The sequence below is a fragment of the Tyto alba genome, unplaced genomic scaffold, assembly GCF_018691265.1.
Source record: "Tyto alba isolate M040663 unplaced genomic scaffold, T.alba_DEE_v4.0 Super-Scaffold_38, whole genome shotgun sequence".
Classification (NCBI taxonomy): Eukaryota; Metazoa; Chordata; class Aves; order Strigiformes; family Tytonidae; genus Tyto; species Tyto alba.
In genome coordinates, this window is record NW_024881313.1 from 20,091,961 (window position 1) to 20,117,500 (window position 25,540).

The window sequence follows — 25,540 nt, forward strand, 5'->3', positions numbered from 1 at the left end:
CATTTTTATCAGGAAAGTAATCCTATTATGTATTAAAAATATATATAAACCATATATCAAAATTGTGACAATGAGAAAGTATTCCTGCACTTCTATATGAAGTCACAGTAAGATTGGAAAAGGAAAGAAAAAAAGAAGGCATCCCTCCAACTTTAGTCATCTAACTGAGCCAAGCCTGTAGTCAAAAGAAGGATTCTGGCTCCTTCGAGGGATGATTTGGAGCATCTTAATTGAGTTTCTGCTCTAAACTGCCTGATGGAGAGGTCTCTCCCGCCGCCCACTCCTCAGTTCCCAACGGAGAGAGGGGCATAGGGGAAACCACTGAGGCTTACCCCTTCAGTATGCCAAGTGTTGTTTTAAGTCTAGCAATTGCCTTTTGCAGAATCAGCTCTAGTAGTTAAAGTCCAGATATCAGAGTGATTTTTTTCAGGTGAAGTCTGGTCTGCAATTACACTGGAATCAAATAGTTACTCCCCCCACCCCCGAAACTTCTCATACAAAATCAAGGGAGATCACCTTCTTGAAAAGCCTGTTTGTTTTTCAAAACCAAAGAAATCTGGGAAAGTCTCAACAAATCTTCCACTAAAAATGCAGCGATCTTAATTCTTTCAAATTCAGCATTGCACAAATCCTGCTACTGAAACTGGAGGCAAAGTTCCTTACTTTATATGCATATGCAAATTTCAGTGTATAGTCAATGTGTGCTGATTAACGTTTACAGAATTTATATATTCTGCAAAAAGGAAATGCTTTTTTTACTAGCACTGAGTTAAAGATTTCAACATGTACTTACAGTAAAAGACTAATCCCTTTTGTTACCAAGTAATTATTTTAGCCATATTTAGACTAAAAAAGCTGTAATTTATAGTATGAGCATTCATGATTCTAAATAGGATATCTCACCTACTACTGATGAAACAAAGTGACTTAAAATCTTCTTTAGACACATTGTGGTTAATGGCAAGGAGTGACCAACAAAAGTAGACAAGTAGTAGACAAGGATTCCATCCTGCTGTGCTAGGGTAAGCCTTACAGAGGATGTGCTAGTCAAACTTGACAGAACAGAAAAAGGGTCATTTGTTTTATTTAAGAACAGTAGAAAACATATGGTTACAAAACATTTATAGCAAATATAAGTAAACAACCAGACTACTGAGACACAGAATTGTATAAATTGTTTTGATTGCAAGCAAATGCGCAAGCACTTCTGACAATATAAAGACAATTTATAAAAGCAGCATTTCTCTTTTTAACCCAACCAAACAGTTCTGTGTGAAGAGACAGACGTTATTGGATAATGCTTTTAAAAACTAGAAATTGATGAGTGAGAGGAAAAAAACAAACACACACAGATGTCAGTTTATGTTTTTGAATTGTACTTACCTTTTCCCTCTAATTTTAGTGCTACTGCCAGTTCCAGCAGCACTGAGATACGAGAATACTGTTCAAATGGAGAACATCTCTGGAATTGAAGCAGAATTTTTAAATACAACTACCGCCTTTAAAAAATTCAGATTATTAAAGCTTTGAGCAGTGTATTAAGGCAGTTCTCGTTAGCATGCTTCCCCAGTTTCAATTTTCATATGATTTTAGCTGGTGATGCTTTCTAACCAATAAAGACTTACTATTCTTAGTTGTTTGAAAGGTGATTTGCAACATTTCAGATGGTATTATGCATTGTTTTTTGTCTTTTGATATATTAATCACAACTGTAGCCCCTTCTGTTGCAAATGTTTGATTTTAAAATTGTCACTTGTCAGCCAGTCCATTAGGCTATTTCAGAACCAATACAGTTTATGCATGGGAAGTTTGATGTTGAAACAATATTTATTTACATTCCCAGAGTGAGATGGTTTAATATATTCATGCTGCTATAAAAGACATGCTACAAGGCCTAATCGTATTTGTGTATATACTATGTGTACAGAGAATCTTGCTTGTATTAAAATAAAAGAGAAATGAGGTTCTAAGTATCAATTTATAAAACAGTTCTTTGTAAAATGTTACAGTGTTTTGTGAAGCACTATTTAATGAAACATTAACTAAGGGTAAACTTCCATAGAAACTACCTTTTCCAAAATTCATAATAGCAGTTCCCATCTATTTGATTTATGTTTGCATTTCATAAAGTAGCTTACTTCCCCTCCCAGAGAAACCCTGTTCCTACGCTTGCTGCACTAGAGAAGCAGCTCGCATGGGGACGGCCGTGTGAGTGAACAGACTTGTTCAGGCACTGACCTGCTGTAAATACAAAAGCAAATGGAGACTTAAAAATGATACTACCCTTCCCCCATGCATGACTTTCCTTCTGCAACCTGTGGCTCTTTCCCAGCAGAGCAGCTGGCAGTTTTCGTGCTGCCATGGCAACCCTGCCGTCAGCCCGTTGCCTTGGCAACCTTGCAGCCGTAAGAAACACACTTCACGTCTGCACTCTTCTTAGACTCACAGACGTATTTTTTCAGGTTGCATTTTTAAATGCTTATTTACTGTTCGATTTAATAAATTTTGCAATAAAAAATCCTATACAGTCCTTATTTGCCAGTGAAATCAGATCATCTTCCCTGGAATCCTGCAAAGAATTAATATCCATTCCTTGCAGTGTCGCAGCAGATGGATCAAATCTCTGCAGCAGCTTCAACTGATCAAGCGACAGTCCAGCTCCCCTCATGCCTTCTCCTCCAATGTGAGGTTCCTTTTCAAGCAACAAAGAAAAGCAAATTATTGCATCGGTTCTTAATTGCATCAGCACCTTAAGTGCCCTGAATGTATTCCATTAAGTATATGCAGAGCTGCCTAACTGGTAATGTAGACAAGCTGGGTTTATATCACTCACACCCGAGGAGGATTTAGAAGTAATGTGGCCCTTCTTTTCTTGCCTTCATCTGGCCAGTGTGTATACAAGCATATATACAAAGTCCAAAGTGCTTTGAGGAGGTGGTGGTGCGCTTAATCCTCTTTAGCCCAGTAGTTCAGAGCACTTACTGAGGACACATGCACACTTCTAAATCAAGCCATTACTCAAAGGACTGAAACATCACAAGAAAGCTGTTATCACCAGACGATAAGAAGGTCTAAAGGTTTTAGGTTGCCACTTTTAAATGATGCAGCACTTCTGCATCATTTGTATACTAAATAGCTATAAGTTAAGTCAAAAACAGTGATTCTTTAAACAGTTATTAATTTACTCAGTAACAGTAGTAGAAATACCTGGATTCTTCACATTAAAAACTTCAACTGGAGAGACTGAAAGCCCCATTCCAGAATACTTTACTGCCTGGAGAGGCATCATTTTGGACAATGATGCAGCAGAAAAATCTGAGCTTCAGATTTTCCATGTCATGTAGTTAGACTAACAGGTAAATGGGACTACTGTTACATGGCTATGTGTATGAGGCAGAGAAAGAAAGGAACAGCTTAGGTATCTGAATTCAGATGACATTCAGCATCAAAATCCTGGAGGGGATAGGGATTAAAATCACAGCCCTTTTCTCAGCATTTCTTGCGAGTAGCCACGACTGCTTTTTATTTAATACACTGATTCCTGGAAAAAATCTAGTTCTTAGCTGGATTGTTCTTTCAATGCATTCAGTAAGGAGATAGAACAAAATGTGCAAAAGCTGGTATTGCAATATCAAAAATAGATCTCCTTTGTAAATCTAGTCTAATGTAGTCTATAATGCAGCCTACAGCAGAGTATTTTCTGAGCCATCACACTTTGCTAACACATGAGCTCACCCAGCCAGGACATGATGGGAGTTAACTGCTTAACCATATACTGTGTGCTGTAAAGCTGGGTAGCTGCGAGGTTGCAGCCTGATGCTTCTCTTCCTTTCCCTCAGCAGGATTTCAGTGCTTTCCAAGTAAGCGACGTAAAAAGGTGTCCATTGCAAATTGAGAAAAACAAACACAAAGGGAGACAGGGGTAGCAACTTGAAGTAACACAGTAGAAGGATGGAAAGTAGTATTACACAGGGTCAGGACACTTGCTCAAAGACAGACCAATATTTTTCCTCTATCTTTTCCTTTTTCCTTTCAGTGAAGTTACTGCATTTAAGCTGATATACAGCATCTCAAGGAAGTCAGTCTGCACAAAGGATCAGCTGCCATGCAGTAACCTCCATCTACAAGTTCAACGCCTATGGCTCCATCTCCTGTTTTTTCCTTACCCAACATGATTCCAGGATCTGTTAACAAACACAGAAAGCGGGAGGCAGTGGACTGGGTATATAAGGAGGTGTGTGCTGTGAAACTAAAGAATATGGGAAATGCATAAAGGAACATGAGGTAAGTTGTCCTTAGACTCCAGTTTCCTGTTCATTGGAAAATATCACCATAGTTTACACTACTGGGGAACTGTTTATAAGATACTATCAACTATCTGTGCGTAAAAAATTCAGTGTCATCTCATTTAAAATATACTGTATACAAAAGAATTTTTATAGATACGGCATTTGTGTGTGAAAACTAGTGCTTTGTTCAACACTGATATCACTGGTGAGACAAAGTCTATTAAACTAGAATTAATCTTGCATTTGAATTGATAGGGATTGTGTTTTGCTTTATCATTCTATCGAAGGCAATTTTTATGCTCTTATGTAAAATGTACAGTCTCATTTGAAACAGCTGGAACTGAAAAATTCCTAGTAAATGGATGGTGAAAAAGCAGGCGGAACAACCCTGACATACAAATATTTTTTAAAAAAACTTCAGTTCTGTTAAATCTTTAACAGCCTTCATATAATTTTTCATTGTACACCTATTGTATATATTTTTTTTCATTTAAGTTAAAAGATGCATCTAAACTTCTTAAGACAGCTACAAGTCATCAGAGAATATATAAGCAAGATAAACAGCTATCAGTTAGACTTTTCCTCAAAGCCACAATGATAAACAACCAACCCACCCAATTCATCATATCAACAAAGAGGAAGAGATACATACAGTCTGATAATAAACTCTCTCAAGTTACTAATAAAGGCAACAGATATTTTTTAAATGTATGAAGTATAAATAAAAAATGCTAGTATCTCCCTACATATTACCTCTTCCCAGACATCTTAATGGTAGACACTGACTCCAGAAAAGACAAGGTACATTCTTGGGACATTGAGACTGAAATAAATTTGTTCCCTTATTCCTTTACACAACACAAAACTAGCTCACATACATATAAAATCCTCCTTCCTCAAAACATAAGGTTCTTTCCATTTGTCTCCCATCCTTTATGCAAGTCTTCACTGCTTCTATGACATTAATAAAAAATTTTTCACTTCTCCTGTGAATGTGCAAAAAAATATATGGATTAAAGAACAATTGCAGGAGAAATTTTAACTTATCTGAACTATCTTTTGTCCCTGTTGTATTTTAAATTACTGTTGTAGAAATCAAAACAACCATAGTACTCAGTGGGAAACTACTTAATGATCTCTAAATGAAGCTCAATTAAACATGAAAATAGATTTAAAAGAGCCTCAGAAATCCTTGTTATTTCTATCCACAACAGTTAAAATTGTCTGCAGTGAAAAAGAGATTTACTGATAGTAAATATAATGTGTAAATTTACAGTGCCAAAACAAGCTCACTGGATTGTGTTGAAGTACCCTGAAAATACTATTACCTGTGGCTGAAGCTGGAGACATGGAAAAGTTTTCAGGGCCCAAGCAACTTGCTCCTCATTTTCAGAGAGTGTAATCGTACATGTACTATATACTAAAATACCTCCTTGTTTCAACAGTTTCACTGCCTGCAGGGAGAAATAAACAATACTTCAGTTTGTTTTTAAATGGAAAAACTTTCACACTGAGCAACATTAACCAGGAAACCATTAAGCTATAATATTAAAACTTGGGACTTAAACTCAAATCTTTCTAAGATAGGCCTTAGGATACTAATTCTTCTCAGGGAATACAGTAAAGGATCCCATGGATTAGAAAGATTCTTTCCAAATCAGCATTATAGCTCATGCAGTTTATTAACACCATTGAGATGATTCACCTTGTAAGATTTGTTACTTGTTCAGCTCTGCATATCCCAGACAGATTAGTTCTGTTTTCATCACCTGCTGCTGACCATGGATACATAATATTTTTATCAGTGATATTAGCTGTCTACTATTTCCACATACTTGGCATGGAAGCTATATCTATGCTGCTGTTTTCAAGCTGTGATTCACTTTGAATACATATAATTCAGATTTAGACAAGTTTCCTGAGATCTTATCTTTCAGCATCAGCCCAAGCACACTCCTACTAGCATGAAAAGTTGTAATATGACCTCCTGGCTTTGTAGTTCATTTCATATCCCATACAGTAACTCACAGCACCACTACCTAGGAGTTCTATGCAGTGAACTTAAAAGTCTGTGCTGCTGCAGAGAAAAGACTTTAGACTGCTCTATGACTTAGATCCTTGCGATCATTATAAATTAAAACTGAATCTGAAGGAATAAAAACACACGCAAATGTTTTTATTTACTGTGGCTTACATATGCCCTTCCTATGCTTCAGTGAATTGACTTCACCTAGCAACAGATATAGTGGAGCTGAGAGGTTAAACTGAATCCTACTGCTATCTTCTTTACTTAACTGCTGAAAAGGTAGGGAAAACGAGGCACCATTTTTCAATATGAAGTTTTACGCTGCAAAAGCCTTTATGTCCAATTTGGCTGATCTACTTAATGATTAATACATACCACAGTGAAAAGCTTGCGCTGTAGTGGCTGATAAGAGGTCACTTCCTTTAAAGTTGCGGAATAAGCCATGTTTGGTCTCTGTCCCATCCCACTACATGGAGCATCAAGAAGAATTCGATCAAATGACTCCGGTAAGAATGGAGGTCCTTCTGTAAAAAGCAGTTAGTAATATAAAATGTGGCTGTTTCTTTCCTTAAAACTTCATAATTCATAAGGACAAGCTGTTACAACTTCCTTGACATGAAACATTTATGTACTATAGATAGTGTTTGCAAAAGTAATCTCAGCTAGAGACAAGTCTCAGCACTGCTGGTGGTAGATTTCATCTCCCAGGATACTAAAGAGTTTTAGTTTTGTGCACTCAAACCATACACGATCCCTTTAGGCAATAATATTTTTTAACCTTAATTTAATAATTAGAAAGTAAAATATAAAAGTAATCAAAAAAATGGTTGAAATGGTCAGAAGTGTTGGGTACAAAGTCATACGTATAGGCTGCAATGAACCACAGTCAGCTCATAACAGAACCAAGGATGCCAATCTTTAATGAGAGAAGCCTGTAGTTAATCATTAAGACTGCCTTAAATAATAATAATTGAACCGTCTCTATAATAACTATTTCTTGCAATGCATATATATCTGTAGAAAAGAAAGCACTTCCTAATAACATGAAATATTACAAGTTCTAATGCATGACACATGCTGTCTCCACAGCAGAACAAATCAGTAAACAAGGTCTGTGAAGACAAGAACAATTTCTGAGTATTATGTAGATAGATAAGGGAATATGTAACTTCTATATGCAGAGCTTATCCTTTCATCCGAATCCCACTAGCTCAACAGCCCAAAAGATTCTATCGCCTTAGCACTAGAGAGACTCATCAGCTCATCATCACCAAGACAAAAGTGGCTCCATATGTGTATCTGTGAGTAACCAATGAGGAAGAGAGACATATATATGCTTTACCCCCTTTTCTCCTTCTGTTTCTCAAATATTCAAGTTAGGTCACAAGTGAAAACAAGTGAGTGACTTCATACTACTGCTACCTAGCTTGTTCCAGCACTATAAAATAAGTCTAGCTAGCTAGCTACCTCTGATCCATTACTACAATGTTCAAAATATGTCATATCTTAATTGCAGAGAGGTATAGAAAAGCCCTCATGATCTCTCAGTATTACAGCTAAATCTTGTTCATCTGTGTGCTACATACCAGCTACAATATTTTATGTTCATAGAAAGACTATTAAGAAAGTACCTTTATTCCTCCAACACAGGAATAACTGCAAGGCATAGGGACAAAGAAGGTGAATTATGCAACTTGATTCCTACTTAGGCCAACTAGTGACTGGGATAAAACAGAGTGAGAAAGAACAGCATACTTTGTACAACAAACTAAAAATAATCAAGACGGCAGATACTGTTTAAATCGTTCCATCATGGGAACAGAACCAGTATCATAAATACAGCACTTCAGAAAGGCAAATGAAGTGAACTTAAAATAATACACTGTGCTTCTATAGAACCTTCCCCTAAACAGCTGAACAAACATCAGTGAAATAAACCTTGCAGCACTCCTGTGAGTTAGGTATTAATAATCTCATTTTACAGATGAAGATTCTGATGCAGAAAAGCCAAGTAATTCTGCAAAAATATATATATTTTTTTTTCAGATTAAGTCAAACAAAGTATGGGGTTAAACATTATCATGAAAGAAGGTTTAAGGTTTCTTCAGTCTTTGATATTATCTGGGAAAGAAATGCATTTCCTTTCAGCATATTAAATTGTGATAAGCACAGATAGTTCTGAGTCTTGTATTTGCTTCACAGAGAAGCTGATAGTCACGAAAGAGAAGAAAATAGAGTATTCACAGTGCTGAAGCAACTTAGGTATCTGCCAAGATTTCAAGGACCTGTAGACCTGTGGCAAGTTGAATATTATTAGTGCAAAACTGATTACTGTTTTCTGCTAAAAGCTACTACTACCCAAGTTGTTTACTTTACCTTGTTCATCCTCTCTCTTCTCAACTGCAAGTGCCTTTGTTCCATCATAGCAAAAGGTCTTAATGCAATTCAACTGTAGCAATTCAGCATTCTGCTTAATTTTTTTGACCTTGTTAGCTGTCTTGTCCATGGCTATTACTTCACCCTGAAAAAAAAAAAAAACCTGAAATTTTTATCAAAAGCATAGGAATTAAATGGATGTTCAGTTCCTGACTTCTACCCCTCCAGGCCCTCCATCAGCAGTGTAATGAATGAAGCTTAGTTTTCCCTGCAGAATTTTGTTATTTTTAAATCCACACTCCAGTAGTCCTTGTTTGCCCATATTTTCCATGATACCCACACTAGGCTAGACACTGGTCTGAAGCTGTGTGCATTCTGACTGTCACTAGCTGCTTGGCACTGTCACTCCCTGAGGGACCCTATAACATCTGACTTCTGGCAAGGGGTTTGTTTCTTTTTGTTTCTTTTGAACTGTTTTACTGGGCACTAAGTTAGGTAAAAATGTAATCATTTGAAAGAGGGCAGAAGTCTCAAATACATAGTAAAATAGATCAACAGGTTTTAAATTTGCATGGAGATGGTAGGAAACATGATCACATATAGCTCAGTCCTGAGGAAATGAGGCCCACAGCCATGCCTCTGGCTTGCTCAGACTCATAACATTCTGTTATACTTGCAGTAGTTGTCACTCAAGTTACTTTGGGAAATACTGTAAATAAAAGAATAAATTTAGACATGGGGGGAGTGGAGTCACAATTACACATTATTCCTTTTATGTAAAAATAAGATTTTTCTTTTCCTCTCCCAAGATAAATCAAAATAGACGCACACCACCATCTGCTAGATGAAATCCGTAAACACAAAGGAAAGTAAACAGTAGCATCAGTAAAATCCAGAACAGTAAAACTATCTTCAAAAAAAACCCAAAAATCTCTACTAGACTTTCTAGATCAAATAGAACCTGCTGAGAAAACATGACAACTTTTTCCCTACTAAAAAAACCCACTCACAAAAAAGTACACAAAAAAAATAAAAAACAAACAAACAAACAAAAAAAAAGACCAAACCAAACAAAATTAAAACCAAAACAAACCAAAACAAAAACAACCTTCTGTAAAGATACGCTGTTGGCTGTATGTCATGTTAGCCAATATGTAGGTCTGGAACTGAGAAGTCCAAAACGATTTATGTTGTGTCAATGGTGTCCAGCCTTCATCTACTGTGAGCCAAATCAGCTCTTACAGGAGCACTCAGGGTTGAATGGTGCCACTGCTTCTCCCCTGCCACCATTCAACCCACTGCCTAAGCACACTAAAAACTGATTGTGCTGGAAAGTTGGGTTGGTTGCTAAAGCAGTGGATTTGCTGCGCATGTGCTGTACTGTGGATCAAAAAAGAGAACAAGCTGAAAGACAACAGTTCTCCCCCATCTGGCCCATGCCAGTCACTGCCAGAACAACTTCCTGCAAGACATCTGAGAAAAATGGTGGTCTGGACTGGGATCCAGACCATAATAAAGAATTCTCAAGTTTTAACTATTCCCAATTCCTATTTAAAAGATCTTAAAAATAAAAAACTAATTTTACATTTGGATTATCTCATCTAAAAACAATATAATAATTTTTACAACTAAATCACAAAAAAATATAAGATTGATTCGAACATTCTGAAATGTTAATGATTTAATATACTGTCTCTGGAAATTCAGTATGGAAAATACATGAATGGAATTTAAGAACCAAAAAGCAATGCAAATTTACTAGCATATTTTTTCCATATTTTAAGTTAAAATTTTATATTCAAAAAAGGAAAACCAATCAGATAAATTTCAGCATTTTTATTCTTAATCTTTACCACTTCAGCTGGAGGTAAGCACAATCAAAATACCTAAGATGACTAAGGAAAAAAAACCAGTTATGCAAAGTTATACAAAATGTACCCATATAGATGGAAAAAATATAGGTGTAAATGAATCCATGACAGAAATATGTTTTTGCAGACTTCCTGTATTTATTACACTGAAAATATTTACTGGTAGCTTTATAAATCTATTTAATAAATGTCTAATGACTATCTAGTGCATGTTTAATGCATTTTTGCAAACTTTCCATACTGAGGAAAGAAACATTTCAGTAAGCAGTCACAGAACTGAATATGTCTTTTCTAAATACGTTCACGTCATTGCCCACTGTACCTTCCCATTAGTGCACAGACAACCGTTGAACTACTGCATCATATAACTGCAAGATTTCTAAGTGACATAATAACCTTATTCCAATGAAAATACTAACGCCTTACAAAATTTTTAAAGGAAACATTGCATATTTTTCCCCTCTCTGCTAGAAGAGGGTAACCTGCATTTCTGTTTTCGTTTTGCATATAGCAATTTAATATATGCAAATTGTTATTCCTATATCCACATTCTTTTTGGCTTGTATGTTATTTTCCTTTGTCTTTCTCTAAATATTGCTTTTGTTTCTTCTCATATTGTTGCTTTCTCAGGAGATGTTTTTGATTGTGTGACCTTTTGCCTTAGAATGACAAATTCAGATTAGAAATTCAGTCTAAAATCATATCTGTACTGCATAATTGATAATTTTTACTGATAATAATGTTAATTGGATTAGGAACTTTTAATATGTTTTTGTACAGAGTTGTGCATTCTTTTGGCACACAGCAGTAACCTCTGATTTCAATGTATACTCAGTTTCAAGAATCCAGCATATTCCTGCATAACTTTGTCCTGCATGTTTGAATTCTTCCATTACAAATAATTTAATAACATTTAAAAGTGTGATCAGACATATTTCAACAGGTCAATGTGCAGCAAATCAGCAAATCTGATGGTGACTATTTGATAAGGATAGTCTGTGCCCATTTCAGTAACTCTGGTGTGTAGCAAAATATATTGGTAAGCAGAACATTCAAATATTGTTTCCTGTTGTAAATCATCTGTGAACTCTGACAGCAAAGTGAAGTTAGCTGTGCATATGAACAGTGGTCAGACTTTCCTTACTGACACAGTGACTTCTCTTACCTGGTCATGCATTAATGTTGCAAGATGTGTTGTTTTTCCTCCAGGTGCAGCACACATATCCAAAATTCTCTCTCCTGGTTGAGGGTTTAAAATATGGCTCACAACCACAGAAGGCAAGTTCTATCATAAAAACAAACATGGGGGAATTCAAACCTTACATCCTGTATCAAGTCCTGTATCAAGGAATGACAAACTTGTTGAAACAAAAATTCATTCAGCAGTGAAGATACCCAGGATATTGTTGTCAGTTACTTAAAATAAAATTAACTATTAGGATTATAGAAAAGAGACAGTATAGGTCAGAAGCCTCCAGTGGTTCCTTTTTTATTTAAATCTATATACGAATATCTATGACTGAAGTTTAAGAGATCATGACTACAGAGACTACAGTGCTTACAGACTTAGAATTTCAGAGAATATCTCTGAACAAGGGTATATTTGAGATAAATTTTTCATTTGCTTTGAAGATTAACATAACTTTTTTTTTTTTGAAGGCTAGTCTGTTCGATTTTCTAAATCATCCTATTTATATAAAGAAAAAATACAATACCATTGTTGGCACACTAATTGTTTTAGAAATATAATTAAGGAGTTCACTTTACCTTTTTATGTCAGTAAACTGAAATACAGAATTTTACCTGATTTAAGAGAACTAGAAAGTTCCATGATTGCATCGTCCTACATTTCAACATAGCACAGATGGCCAATTGTCATGTCTGAATATTGCTTTTAATTAGTTTTATTGTGAAGGAAAAGGAGTATAAGTGTCACCATTATTAAAGATGCAAAAGGAAAATATAGCTTGAAATAAGGCCTGAAATTTTACAATAAAAACTAGACAAAAAATTGTCATTCTTTGGGAGCTGTGCAGTTTTACTGCAAGAGGTAGTGAAAGCTGTGCTACTATAAGATTTTTCATGGTTATTTTATTCAGGTGGATTTTCTTCATTAGAGCTAAAAAGATGTTTTTTTCTCTTCAACTTAAAGTCAGCCTAATATTTGGAGTTTTCTCTGACTATCTACAGAAGGATGTACCCAAAAGAGGCTCATATTTCAGAGTTCATAGGCAGGTTCCAAAACCTACAAGTTCTAAACAGATTATCTGGGCAAAAAGAATTTCTAAGTTTTTAAGTGAATATCTGTTAAGTCACTTTGAAGTCCCTTATCATATCTCAAAAACTGTATGATTAAACTGCCTACATGTAGACACTGACTTAATTCTAAACACTTTGTTTTCCTTAAAAACAAAGAGTCAATTAGGTGCCATAATACACAATGAATATATAAAGTATGAATGTGTGCTTAGAGGATATTCATTATTGGGTAAATAGTACAGACTTTTATTTCTGTAACAAGCATACCTGTAAAAACAAATGATTAGGGAGCACATTGTCAAATGAAGGACTAAGGTAGACTGGCTCTATCATTCTTATGCCCATCCCACTGAAAAACATGAAAAAAAAATAAATTCAACTACTCAGATTTACAATTTGTAACACTACTCAATTAAAATCATTATGCTTATAAATAGAAACTTGAAACAATTATCCTACAAAAATGAAAGCATTTATAAATCAAGAAAGATACTTTTACAATTTTGTAATCTGTTATCCTTTAAAATTACATCATTAAGTTGCATAAACCATAACAAAAAATGTACTACATTATAAATTGGAACTATCTGCAAAAATTGCATAAAGCAAATTTATAATGTTGTACACAAAACAATCTGAGATCTAATCCAAGCCTTGATAATCTAAAGAAATGCATAAAACCAGATTTGAATATGTCAATTTCAATCCATAACTGCTTTTGGCTAGCCTTGTACGCACTAGGGCACTGGTATATGATTTCCTACTTAGATCCTCCTCTATTTTTCTAGACTATCTGAGATTTTAGTCAAATAACTAAAGAAATTCTAATTCAAAAGCCTTACAGGAACATTGCCTGCAAAGAAAAGGTCTGAATTTAGAAGCAACCTAAAAGTTTTAAATATGGGTGAAGTTCTGACACAGATTTCATTAAGACAAACACACAAGGAAATGGACAACAATAAAAAGAAAAACAAGAAAAAACAATACTGAGCCTGAAAATAATAAAATACTGAAGATAACAAGAATGAGTATTATTTTGCATATGCACTGCACAGTCCAACAAGAAGGAAGGATATGATAACGCAAAATTGCAGACACCAGATTTAGTGTTATGTTCTGCCATTCCATGCCATCAACAGGTATATCCTACCACTGCTTCTACTAAATTTAAGCTCTAATAAATCAGAAATCCTCTGACAATATAATCTTTTTTACTAGATATTTTGTAGTTTGTTCTTGGGATGTAAAGTCAGTCATTAATTTGATGTCCATGCTCTTCTACACTTATTTTTATACATGTTTTAGATGGCAGAAGAGGAGCAAAGCAAATGCTTTGGCAACAAAATAGAAAAGAAAGTAATCTTAAAATACATAACTACCTTGGCAAATGCTAATAATCTTCTAACATATCTGACGTTATGTTCTGTCCCCTGACCCACCGAAAAAAGCCCCTACAAATATTTTTAGGAGATGGAAAAATTGACAACTCTGCACTTCTGTTCCATCCAAATAGGAAAGTGATACAGAATAATTTAACAAAATGCAATTTTGCCACAGTGAGAATGTTTGCCACTTCTGTTTGTTCTATATTATTGAAGTATTGCTAAACATATATTCTGAAAAGGCTCCCATTCATTTCCTCCTACTTCTCAAGTAGACTGGTGTCTGGGTACCACTATGAAAACAAACATTCAGTCTGCTAATACTTACTCCAGTACTGTAATCATAATTGCCATCACATTGCCATTATGTTAGTTGTGAAGTTACAGAAGAGAGCAGAAGGCACAATTCTATTATATTCCCAGAAGCTAACACTTCCCCAAGACTACTGGAAATCCCAACATGCAACACAGGTCTCGGTCAAAGCCATCTTGTGATTTCACATAGGGGACAGAACATTTCACAATGTCTTCCCATCTTCTTTCTTTGCAAAGTTGTAGGTGTAGATTGCAGTTACTACAGACTTACTTCAGTGGGCCACTTGAACTAAAGATTTCACTGCGACTCAGTTCCGAAATCCCATTTCCAAGGAAAACCTTGACTCCTTCAAATTCTTTGGCTCCTCTTTTACACTTCCCTTCAATATCTGAATACACTGAGACCAGATCTCCAGCTTTCATAACTATGCAGAAAGAACAGAAATTTTGAGATTAATATTATGCTTGACAAGACAGTAGCGACCAAATAATATAGGATTTTCAGTAGACTACTGTCTCTTATATCATAGCAAAATGTAAGCTTTCTTAATGTAATCAAAGAAAAAGATTAACAGATACTAGGCTTGAAAGTGTACAGGGTGAACAATGGCCACCAAATAACTGGAGTTATTGAGGGACACAAGGTTACAAATCAGACAGTGTGTCTTGGTTTTTAAGAGGCTAGACAAATCTTCATTTTATTTATTTTATCACAGCATGATCATCCATAAGTTTTAAGATCACTCTTCAGGATTCAGTCCTCTGTGTGTGTTCCAAGCATGCAAGTACATCAAACAACACTGGTTCACACTTAATGTACAAATACAATAGTACTAAATTTGTCTAACAACCTCTCAATATCTAAGTAGAACATAGCTACGGCTGCTTTTTCTCTATTGCTTTGATACAAGTGATTATATATTCTTGTTGAAACAATTTTTCTGGTGTGGCTCTCTTCCCTCCAAGGCAACTGCCATTCTCAATAATCCTCTAAAACAGCTTTATGACTCCAGTTAAAACCCTCAGGTCAGTAAAGTATGCAAATATACACCAAACTCTAGAATTGTAGTCCTATGGAATTAAATTTTCCGAGCCAAAACAAAAATCAATGAAAAAGGGGATGGTTTAGATGATTTTGTGAGCAAGCTCTATGCATTGACTTGCTGAAAAATATGCTTAAAAATAAAGGCCTCCACTGACAGCAATAAACAATTTTCCAAAATTACATTTTTGATGTGTCTGGCTGAAGCAAGAAGAAGATATTCAAGTAAGACTAATGACAGTTCAGCTTCTCAAGAATTCTTTGAATTGTATATAGGAACTTTTTTTTCCATTTTCAAGTGGCTTCCTTAATATGACCAAATGCCCTGGAATTCTTAAATGTTAATATCTGTTGGGTAACCATTAAACATTTCTTTTTTGCATATCTTCTTTTTACACAATGTGACAGCCTACTGTTATTGTCTGCTTAAACTTCACTGAACAAAAACTTACAGCAACTTAACTCTTCCATCAAGCATATTTGCCAGTGATTTTTTTGCAATATTCAACCATAAAGGATTTTATTTCATTCTCTGCTGACAATCATCCTTTCAAAATACATTAGTACTGTGTAGAGTTCTTATGCTTTTTGTAGCTTATATTGGCATTCCATAAACATAAAGCTTAGAGTTTGATTAGTTAAATTAAACTCAAAGCCCCCTGATAATTAGTTTACCCCTATTTGGGTTGCAAGTTCAGTGATTAAATGTGCATTCCTGCTGTATTCTTTTTTTTCCCCAGTTAGACCATCTGTGCTTAATACAGCCTTATTATATTTGGCCTCATGTGAGTAGCATGCCCTTTTATTTTATTTTCCTATCTGCAATTCCCCTGAAGTATTCCTAAAGCTTTATAGTATCTTTGCTTTTCTTTGAATTGATGTTGCATGCATAATTACATGCAGCAATTATGATAAATCACTAGCTGACTCAAAGAGGGATTTGAATATTTATGGGGTTGTCTAAATAAGCAGTTTCAACAACTGCTACAGCAGTATACTTATTTCATTATTAAGTCCTAGATTGAAAAACATTTCTGTTCAGTGAATTGGATCTAAACACATGCTTAAAACTTCTTAAAGGTTTTTCCCTGAAAGAGAATGAAATTAAGTGGCTAGATAAATGCTTTCCTGACTCACTTTGTTTAATAATAAGAACCATGATGATTAGTAGATCTCATCAGAATAGAATAATGAGGTGAATCATCCCAAATCATACTGGTTTCACATAAAGTTAATCTGGCCTTTAAATAAAAAGCAAATAAACTGCTGAACACTAGGCATGTATATGTAGATTTTTTATCTTGTCTAACAGACAGTGAAATAAAAAACACTAAAATTAAAGATTTTTCTCATCAGTAGAAAAAAAAAAAAAACATTTTACTAGATCTCTCATACACAAACAATATGAAATGAATAGCTAATGGATTAAAATAATTATTTTTAGATCTGTAACTTCATTTGACAGGATCATGAAAGCAAGTGCCTTTGTGACTGAATGAAGAAATAACATATCTGGAAATAGTTTCTATTAAATAATCAGCATACATCCAGTTACCATCCAGATGTATCTGTTGTGGCATTTCTTTTATTCTTTTTTTTTTTTTTTTTTTTTTTTAACAAGGCCAGAAAGTGGAATATTTCTGTGACCTTATTCTGCTGAACATCCATACTAAAAGTTACAGTATTCAGTAGTAAAAAAACTCTTAAAAAGCCAGGTTTTACTTTGAACATGCTCTTTGAAAAGATTTTCAAATGAAAACAAGAAACTTAAATCCTTGAGAACTAATACTTCAGCTAGGAATTACATACAGAAAAAGGAACCTAAAATAGGCCAGGTAAGAAATAATTACATATAATTTATTTCAAGTATAATGCAAAACCAGTGAAAATCTCAAAAAAAAAAAAACAAAACAGAAGCACTTCAAAAAATTGTATCTATCATAAATTACAACTACAGGATTAATTTCAACTGTGAATAGAAAAAGGTTAATGCCACTAATATTTATTGGAAGTTGTCATCAAAGGGTGACATTTTTTCCATCCTCTTTACAACTTAACTGTGTGCATTTAGAGAACTCTTACATCTTGAGGTAGATAGGATTCCAGGGACATAAACATGTGCTCCTCGGAGTACTGCATATCCACAGTGGGCTCCAACAATGACTTCAGATGCATGTTTCTTTAAATCTCGCCTAAAAATACAAAATATAGTTCAGTTTACAAAAAAAAAAAAAAAAAGTAAATTGAAACAAACAAACAAACAAACAGTCTAGTTCATAAATACTGCCTTTGTCACAATGTCATAGAAAAAGTAGTTAACTGTCATGTATTACATCTAAAAGATTTATTTTAGTCCCAGAGGAATCAAAGGAAATAGCAAAGAAGGAAACCAGCCCTCAGAATAAAGCAGATTCTGGCACATTCTGTCACTATTATGAACCTGACACAGGAACACAAATAAATTATACTGGGATGGATAAATTATACTCTATCCCTTCCTACGCCAGATGATTGTAAAATGATTTTTTGTGTTTAACAACTTCTAAGTACTTCTATAATAAATGTATAACCAGGCACAAGGAAGTTTACCAGAAAGAATTGTGATGAAGATAGTTACTTGAACTTACTAAAGAGTAAATATATTTTATATAAAAAGAACAGAATGTTTAGGAAAAGATGATACAAAAGATAATTAAATGAATTAGTGACAAATAAATAAAAGCATTAAATGATATTTTAGAGTGTTTTTACGGACTAGTACTACTTGTTACCAATCTCTACCTAACCATGGTATAAACTGAATCTGAGGTATGTTAGTCTTCATTATGAACAAGATACTTTAAATAAAATGTTCATCAGTGAATTCAATTAGACAATGAAGAAACTCCACAGGGACAGACACAGGTGCATCATGGGAAATATCCAAACATATCTTAAGAATGAAGAATGAATAGTCATTTTGTAGGGGATAAAACTGACTCAGGAATCCTCTCAGCGTTATTGATCCAGCCTCTATAAGTCTTGCTCAATTCCAGTGGAAGAAAATCCTGCCTGTATTCAGTGATAGTTCTGTATTCCAACACAAAGCTTTATTCTTCTGTCTCTCACCTACCTGGCTTTCCAGAGAAGATGTACTTCTGTTGCATTTTCCCTATGAAAGGTAATCTCATAAATAAGGAGCGAACTCTATGTTTTCTTACATCTTTTAAGGACTAAACCTCTGGCCTGGTTAGGATATGGACTGTCCACTAGGTCTTAATATAAATGAAGTTGTGTTTCATTTATAGTGAGTTAGTTATCATAACTGTTTAACAAGAAATCAGTAAGTAAAATACGTGTTGTGACGTTTTAAGACTAAATACTGAAAATTTCAAACCTGGGTCCAATGACAGGAATTAATAAGGTATCCTGGAGTTTCGGGTGCTCAAGAACTGGAACACATAGTCCTTTAAATTGCTGTTTCATTAAAAAACATAATTATTAAGCAATACTAGAAAACCTAATATTTAAGTACTTAATTAGACTGAAAACTATTTTTCCATTCATAATACATAGCTGTAGAGCACAAAAAAATAAATGTAGTGAAAACAGTTAAGAAATGTTGAGAAATAGTGTGTAAGGAGACACTCCGTGTCAAAATTACTGGTGTAAAAGACTAAATGTTTAATAAATTGACAAATAACATAGCCACAAAGGGATTCACTGAGAACTGACTTCAGGGGGTGGGACAGTGTTCTGACACTCATAACTCTACCACTGGTTCTTACTTTCTTGTGGAAGAAAGTTGTGTCAAGTTGTCATCAGATTACAGTAATACCACCAGAGAAGTTTGGGTCTAATCTGTGTTATCTTTTTAATGTTATTAATTATAGACCACTGTTTAACTCTACTCAGGTGTTACCCATTTTACTTAATATGCCAGGTTGGTAACACTTTTTCTTTTCAGCTTAACTTTGATTGGATACTTAGAGCTGAGTTGTGCATATAGTTGAAAAAAATGACAGCTTGCCATTTTAAAATTGTTCCTGGACTTTGAAAAGATGATGCCTTCTCACCTGAGACTTCTAAAATATAACTTTAAAACAAGCAAAACCATAAATGAGTTTGCACCTAATAAATAAGTACCTTCTCTTAAGAAAAAAAACAATCCATGAGCATACTTTTGTTAAAAACAGTTATGTAGTTCCCTTTTCTAACATAATCGCAATTCAAAATACAAAAAGTTTACAAAAAGCCAATCTTAATTTAGTTTTCAGCAAAGTATTTTCCCTTGAAGCAAAATATCATACTGCAATACTCATTTCCATGTTTCTACAATCAAGATAAAATTAGCATAACTCATTACCATTCTGGCCAGCAGAATACTATCAACTGCATCTGTATCACAGAAATATCTTGGCTCCTGTCATGCAATAGCTCCCTGTACACCCATTAGCACTAACAATTTACTTAAAGAAGAACTGGAACTTTTTAGACAGAGCGAAGATCTAGGATATAATTTTAAAATAATTTACTTTTTAAGCATAATGGCTTACATAATATTAGATATATAAGTGTTTAAATAAAGTAAGTAAAAATCCAGAAAATTATATAAAAATTAAAAACAAATTTAAAAGAAGAAAATACATCAGCTGCAGGACACTACTGGCTCCAGTTTCTAAAACAAACAGATTTTTTCACTTTCTTAAACGGTTTGTGCAATGAAACATAGAGCCATTCTCCTTTAATCTTAAATAAAAATGTTCTAAACATGCTGAACGCAGCACACTGAACAACAGTTTTTATCGCTTTCCACCATCTTCTCTAGATTTATAATGCCTTTACAGTATTTATTACAGTTAGTACCCCAATCCTACCAAAGGTCTGGATCTGCCATATGAAAGCGAGTTGGTTGTCTTTCCCCCTTTTTACTGCCTTTCTTGAATGTATTAGATGAGGAATAGTGCTAGGCAATGAATTTTCATATAACATCTAATGCTGTCAGGAAATCAATATAACTGCATCATGATAATACTAGTGGACATGTATTAAATTAAGAAATAGTTTCCAGTAATGAAAAGCTCTCATCATCAGGCAAAAGATGAAATACCTTGTTATTTTTGCTGTAAAAGAAAAATTGAACAAACCTTCTGGATCTCTTCAAACAGTAATTTTTTCACATGTTTCACTGAGGCCAAGTGGATATTAACTCTAACAGTTGTGAAACCTGGTGGATGAGATAGATGACTTAACAGAGACTGATATTTACTCTCCATCTCCTGTATACCTGAAGCAGTGATAAGCTGAAAGTGAAAGAAGATATTTCATATTAGAGAGTCACGCAGCAGCCTCTTTCTCAGTGCAAAGAAAAGCACTGAATAAGCATTCTGTAGAAATGGGAAGAATATGGTTGTGTGGTGTGAAATAGTGAGGAATGTCTACGTCTGGAGACCTAATTCCTGCGAAAAACTCATACATTTCTTGAAAAGGACTTGTTGGAAAAACAGTCATATTAGCAAAGCCATTGTAAACAGGCTGGAGCAAGTACCAAAAGTAGCTGCTAGTGAGCTCTATGATACTGTACAAAGAACAGTGCTAAGGAGATGGAAGAGTAGATTCAAAACTATGAATTAATAACTCTTATCCCAATATATAAAAATGTCATTTTTGTGTCCTTTGATATTAGGAATTCATAGATTATCTATAGTATTTTTGTTTCTACACTGGGGTAAGGGAGTATTTCTTGTCAATATTATGTGGTTAATAAGGGATTAATTTTCTCTGTGATCGTTCTTCAATGGGATCCAAAACGGAAGGCTCAGATTTATGCCAAGTTTAGTTTAAATATCTTTATGTTACTTTGAGCCAACAAGTAAAAAGAGTAATTTTAAATAGAACTATATATAAAAATCTGTGTCTAATGTGAATACCTTATTTTAAGGTATTAAAGTCGCACAAAATATTAAATCAAAGGAATATTATCAGTGTTCAGTTAATGAATATTTGTTAATGATTAGTAGTAACTATTTCACATACCTCATTATTTCTGAACATTTTGGTGAGATACTCTTCAACTTCATGTTGGAAAGAGATTTTTGGGAAAAAAGACATCTTCCTTTAGTTTTTAAAATATGCTGTAGAAGAAATGAAATAAGAAAAATATTTTCTTAACATTTTTTATCATATTCTACAAGTTTATAAATGTAACATAAGAGGTATCTACAAACTAAGCTTCAGTTTCTGATTCTTCTGCTTTAATTATGTAATTTTACAGCACTCAAAATTCTAAATATTACCCACGGTATGACTGTAATTACATTTCAAAATATGCTCATTAACACGTTTAGCATTTGCAATCACCTCACAATGAGGCTACTGGTTTCCTTGCTGTCACATCCTTCCCAGCCATGCCTTCCAAGGCTACAGTATCAATGTTCAAAATGTGAAGAAAGTGTCACCACCTGTAAATCCTGTACCACTAAAGTTCCCCAAGCTATACTTGGGGACAACTTGCTGTTTAGACCTAGAATTCACTCACAGAGGCTCCTCAAATAATTTAGCTTTGATTCTTCTAAGTCCCATCTTTGAAATTCTTATTCTATTACATCATCATATCTGTTCATTTTTAGAGATAATATTCTAATTTTTCCATGTCAATTTTCTTTTTCTCAGGCTTAACCTGTTAGGTTTCCTCCATAGTTCAAATTATCCAAAATTCATAATGGGAGGACATGTGCATGACTGTGAACAATGATTTTTATTGTTGCCATAAGTACTTGAAAAGTTAAAAATGGACTATAAGTAACAGTTTTCTCTTGAGTTTGTGTTTAATTCACAATATGAATAGTGAAGCATTAATGCAACAGAAGCTCTACTGATTCTTACTGAAAATCTTCAAGTTGTCTGGTGAAAGTTTACACCGTTAAAAGGTACAGAAAATTTCCAAATGCTGTTTTAATTTCTTCTGCAGACCCCAGCCATAAAGTCCCTATTGTAGCTCAGCCCTGATGCAGCTTTTATTCTTCGTAATTATTCTCTGTTTATTTTTGTCTATAGGTAATAAAATACAGTTATCTTCCCAAATTTTATCTGCCCACCTGTCTGTATTTTGAGTGATTATATACACTTCAGTCCAAAATGAGACTTCCTAAAAATTTAACAGTTTCTTTCCACCAACTAAAATGGAGGGAAAGTGAGAACATCCCCCATCAGTGAGGTTTATTCTATCCATAAGAAGGAAATTTGAATACTGAAATACTACATTTTCATTGTATTAAACACATTTTGAGAAAACACACTGGAAAGTCTGGTATTCGGTCTATTTTAATAAGAGGCTATTTATCACTTTTATCATACAAAACCTCACAAAAATATCTTTTTTTTTTTTTTTTTTTGGTATTTCAGAATCAGTTGGCGTTTTAATGCTGCAAGAATATTATCTTTTTTAGACTTCACTTTTGAGCCCAAAGGCAACTTTCAGTTTCATGGGTAGGATTTCCAAAGCCTGATCCCCAACATTAGCAGTCTTTGAAAGAAAAAAACTGTAATGGAATTAATTAGCTTTTTTTTTTTTTTTTTTTTTTATAATCTAACAAAATGCACAAAAAGAATTTACCTTGATATTTCTACTAATCTCATAGTACAATAGTTCATATTACAACTGAAATTACCAAAGTTCAGACAATGTGACATATCATGCCTCTGATCTGTTGTCTTATGATACGTACATTAAGGGGGAAAAAAAAAATCACCCCAAAAAAACCCCTGTACGGCTCACATTTGGAAATTTTTTTCTTCAGAAGCATAATAAACTAGCATTTAAAAAAATCCCTCACCTGATGATTTTTTAGAAAATTTTAATCCTGAAAGAATCAAGCAGGAATTTGAAAACTGGTAGAAAAAATGTGTTATTTATGAGCCTTACAAGTGACTTCAGTATTAGTATTATGAATGTAACTTTTTAGGACATTAAATGGTATTTTATGATAACCACAGAATCCCATGGAATGATGGAGGGGATCTCACAATTACAGTTACTTCTTCATGGAAGACCAACCACTGATCTGACAGCATGTTGGCAACTGAACTTGTTTCCACCCCATTTTTGAAATGTGACTGAGGGCTACCGTGAGACGTGAGACAGTAGGTGGTCAAAACCAAAAACTCTTGGTCAAAAACACTGCACACAAAGGACGGAACTGCAATGAAGTTCCCTCAATGTGTTATAAAAGGTAAAGTAGTCCCATGATACAAGTTAACAAAACAACTATGTCAACAAATAATGCAGAATCTCGATGGCTTGAAATTTCATACCAAAATAGAAAAGTTATACTGTGTTAGAAACCACTATCCTTCTAAACAGGATGGCAAGTATATTACAATGTCAATAATATCATGAGGGCCAACAGAAAAGCAAGAATAAAGCCAAGACTTCTCCCCATGTAGAGAGGGTAAATGTCACACAGAAGCATGATGCCACCTCTGTGCTTTTAAGCAGAGTTAAAGAACACTTTAGGAAGTCAGTGAACACATAACAGAAGTTAAGACTTGATCCTGACTAGTTCATAGGGCCTGGTATGAAATGTTACTGCAGAATAGCTGCTCTGTCACAGCAACTGTAAAGCACGCGGACTCAATACACGCATTCAAATGACAAATACAAGAAACCCACTGACATTGTGCTTAGCTCAGGGAGAGGAACAACACGTAAGTGAAAAGCAATTTCTCAGTGAAAAAGAATAGTCAAAACAACAAAAACATCATAAGCAGCCTGTATATTTTAAAGCCACATAACTGGAAGTTCAGAGTACACCCACACAACCTGCAGCTTCTGCGCTGTATGTATGCCTTTTCAGGGTCCATTAGCTCAGAAAAGATACAATGTAGCTTTGAAAGGTTCAGGGAAAGCGATGACCTATTGAGAGGGAATGGCTCCCAAATTAGGAAAGACTACACAGTTGCAATCTTCCAGGCAGCAGAACACAGTTGTGGTGGGATAGGATAAAAGCTTGTAAATCCAGATGTGAAAGGAAGAAAGGCTGATGAGGGAGACTGCCTAGTGCCTCTTCAAACACCAGAGATAGACTTGAAACAGGGCTTGCAAGAGGCAGGTTCAAAACCAGAACAAACAGAAGTGGGGTTTTTTTGGGTGGTTTTTTTTTTGTTTTGTTTTTTTTTTTTTTTTTTTTTTTTTCCACAGACCTGTTGCACGGTACACCTCGCTCCAGGAAAGGCTTGACAGACTTCAGAAGAGAGCCCTTGAGGGAGCATCCCCCCCGGTTCACCGTCTTCTTACGGACTTCCCTGTGCTTCTGTTGGGAGCTGCTGCAGAGGACGTGACACTGGACCAGGGCTTCGATCTAACTACACACATAAGCACTGCAAACTGTCAAACATAGCCAGGTCCCAGATATGCCAATCAAGTTTTAATTTTCAAGCCTCCTTTCCTCAACCCTTCCCACACGAGGAAAAAGTCAGTGGGCTCATTGCTGTGGGCACCGGAATCTGGGGCTCCCTCCTTTATTCCTTCAACTGCCCCGTTATTGAGAACACCAACTGTGGGGAGGCCCTGCGCGGCACCTCAAGCCCAGGACGCGGCGCACCTCAGCGGGGCGGGACGGGAGGGGACGCTCCGCCGCCACTGCCCCCTCAGCCCCGGCAGACACCGAGGGAGACGCAGGCCCGAGCTCGGGACACCACGGGAAAAGCGGAGCACGCAGGGGCCGGGCCAGGCCGGGCCGAGCCACGTCCCACCCTCCCGCAGCGGCCCGCAGACCCCCGCCACGCCGCCGGGCCCCCACCTACCGCCGCGCCCTGGGCCGCTCCCGCCTCCGCCGGGGCAGCGGCAGGAAGTCCCGCCTCTGCGGCCGCCGGGGATTGATTGGAGGGCGGCAGGGCGGTGCCGGCTAGGCTGTTACTATGGGAGCCGGGCACGCCTCAGCGGGGTCGGGCAGAGGCCGCCGCCCCCCGCCGGAGGCTTCCTAGGGCAAGGGAAGGGCGGC

General features: G+C 35.5%; 1 protein-coding gene across 3 annotated transcripts; it reads right to left on the reverse strand.

The window, feature by feature from the left end:
- Positions 1-1,053: 1,053 nt before the first annotated feature.
- Positions 1,054-25,383, reverse strand: NSUN6 (NOP2/Sun RNA methyltransferase 6). 3 transcript variants are annotated; one of them, XM_032991579.2, is made up of 13 exons: positions 25,344-25,383; positions 24,741-24,924; positions 21,576-21,673; positions 20,687-20,842; positions 18,937-19,016; positions 17,643-17,752; positions 14,790-14,943; positions 13,089-13,170; positions 11,728-11,847; positions 8,692-8,836; positions 6,691-6,839; positions 5,618-5,743; positions 1,054-2,692 (listed from the first exon to the last, which is right to left on the reverse strand). In XM_032991579.2, exons 3-13 carry the CDS (start codon positions 21,648-21,650, stop codon positions 2,480-2,482), a joined length of 1,410 nt encoding a protein of 469 aa, XP_032847470.1. In that variant the 5' UTR covers positions 21,651-21,673; positions 24,741-24,924; positions 25,344-25,383; the 3' UTR covers positions 1,054-2,479. The 3 variants fall into 3 exon arrangements, with proteins under 3 accessions (XP_032847470.1, XP_032847471.1, XP_032847472.1); XM_032991580.2 differs by having other exon boundaries at positions 24,741-24,902; positions 25,344-25,377; XM_032991581.2 differs by lacking the exon at positions 24,741-24,924 and having other exon boundaries at positions 25,344-25,366.
- Between the last annotated feature and the right edge of the window lie 157 nt (positions 25,384-25,540).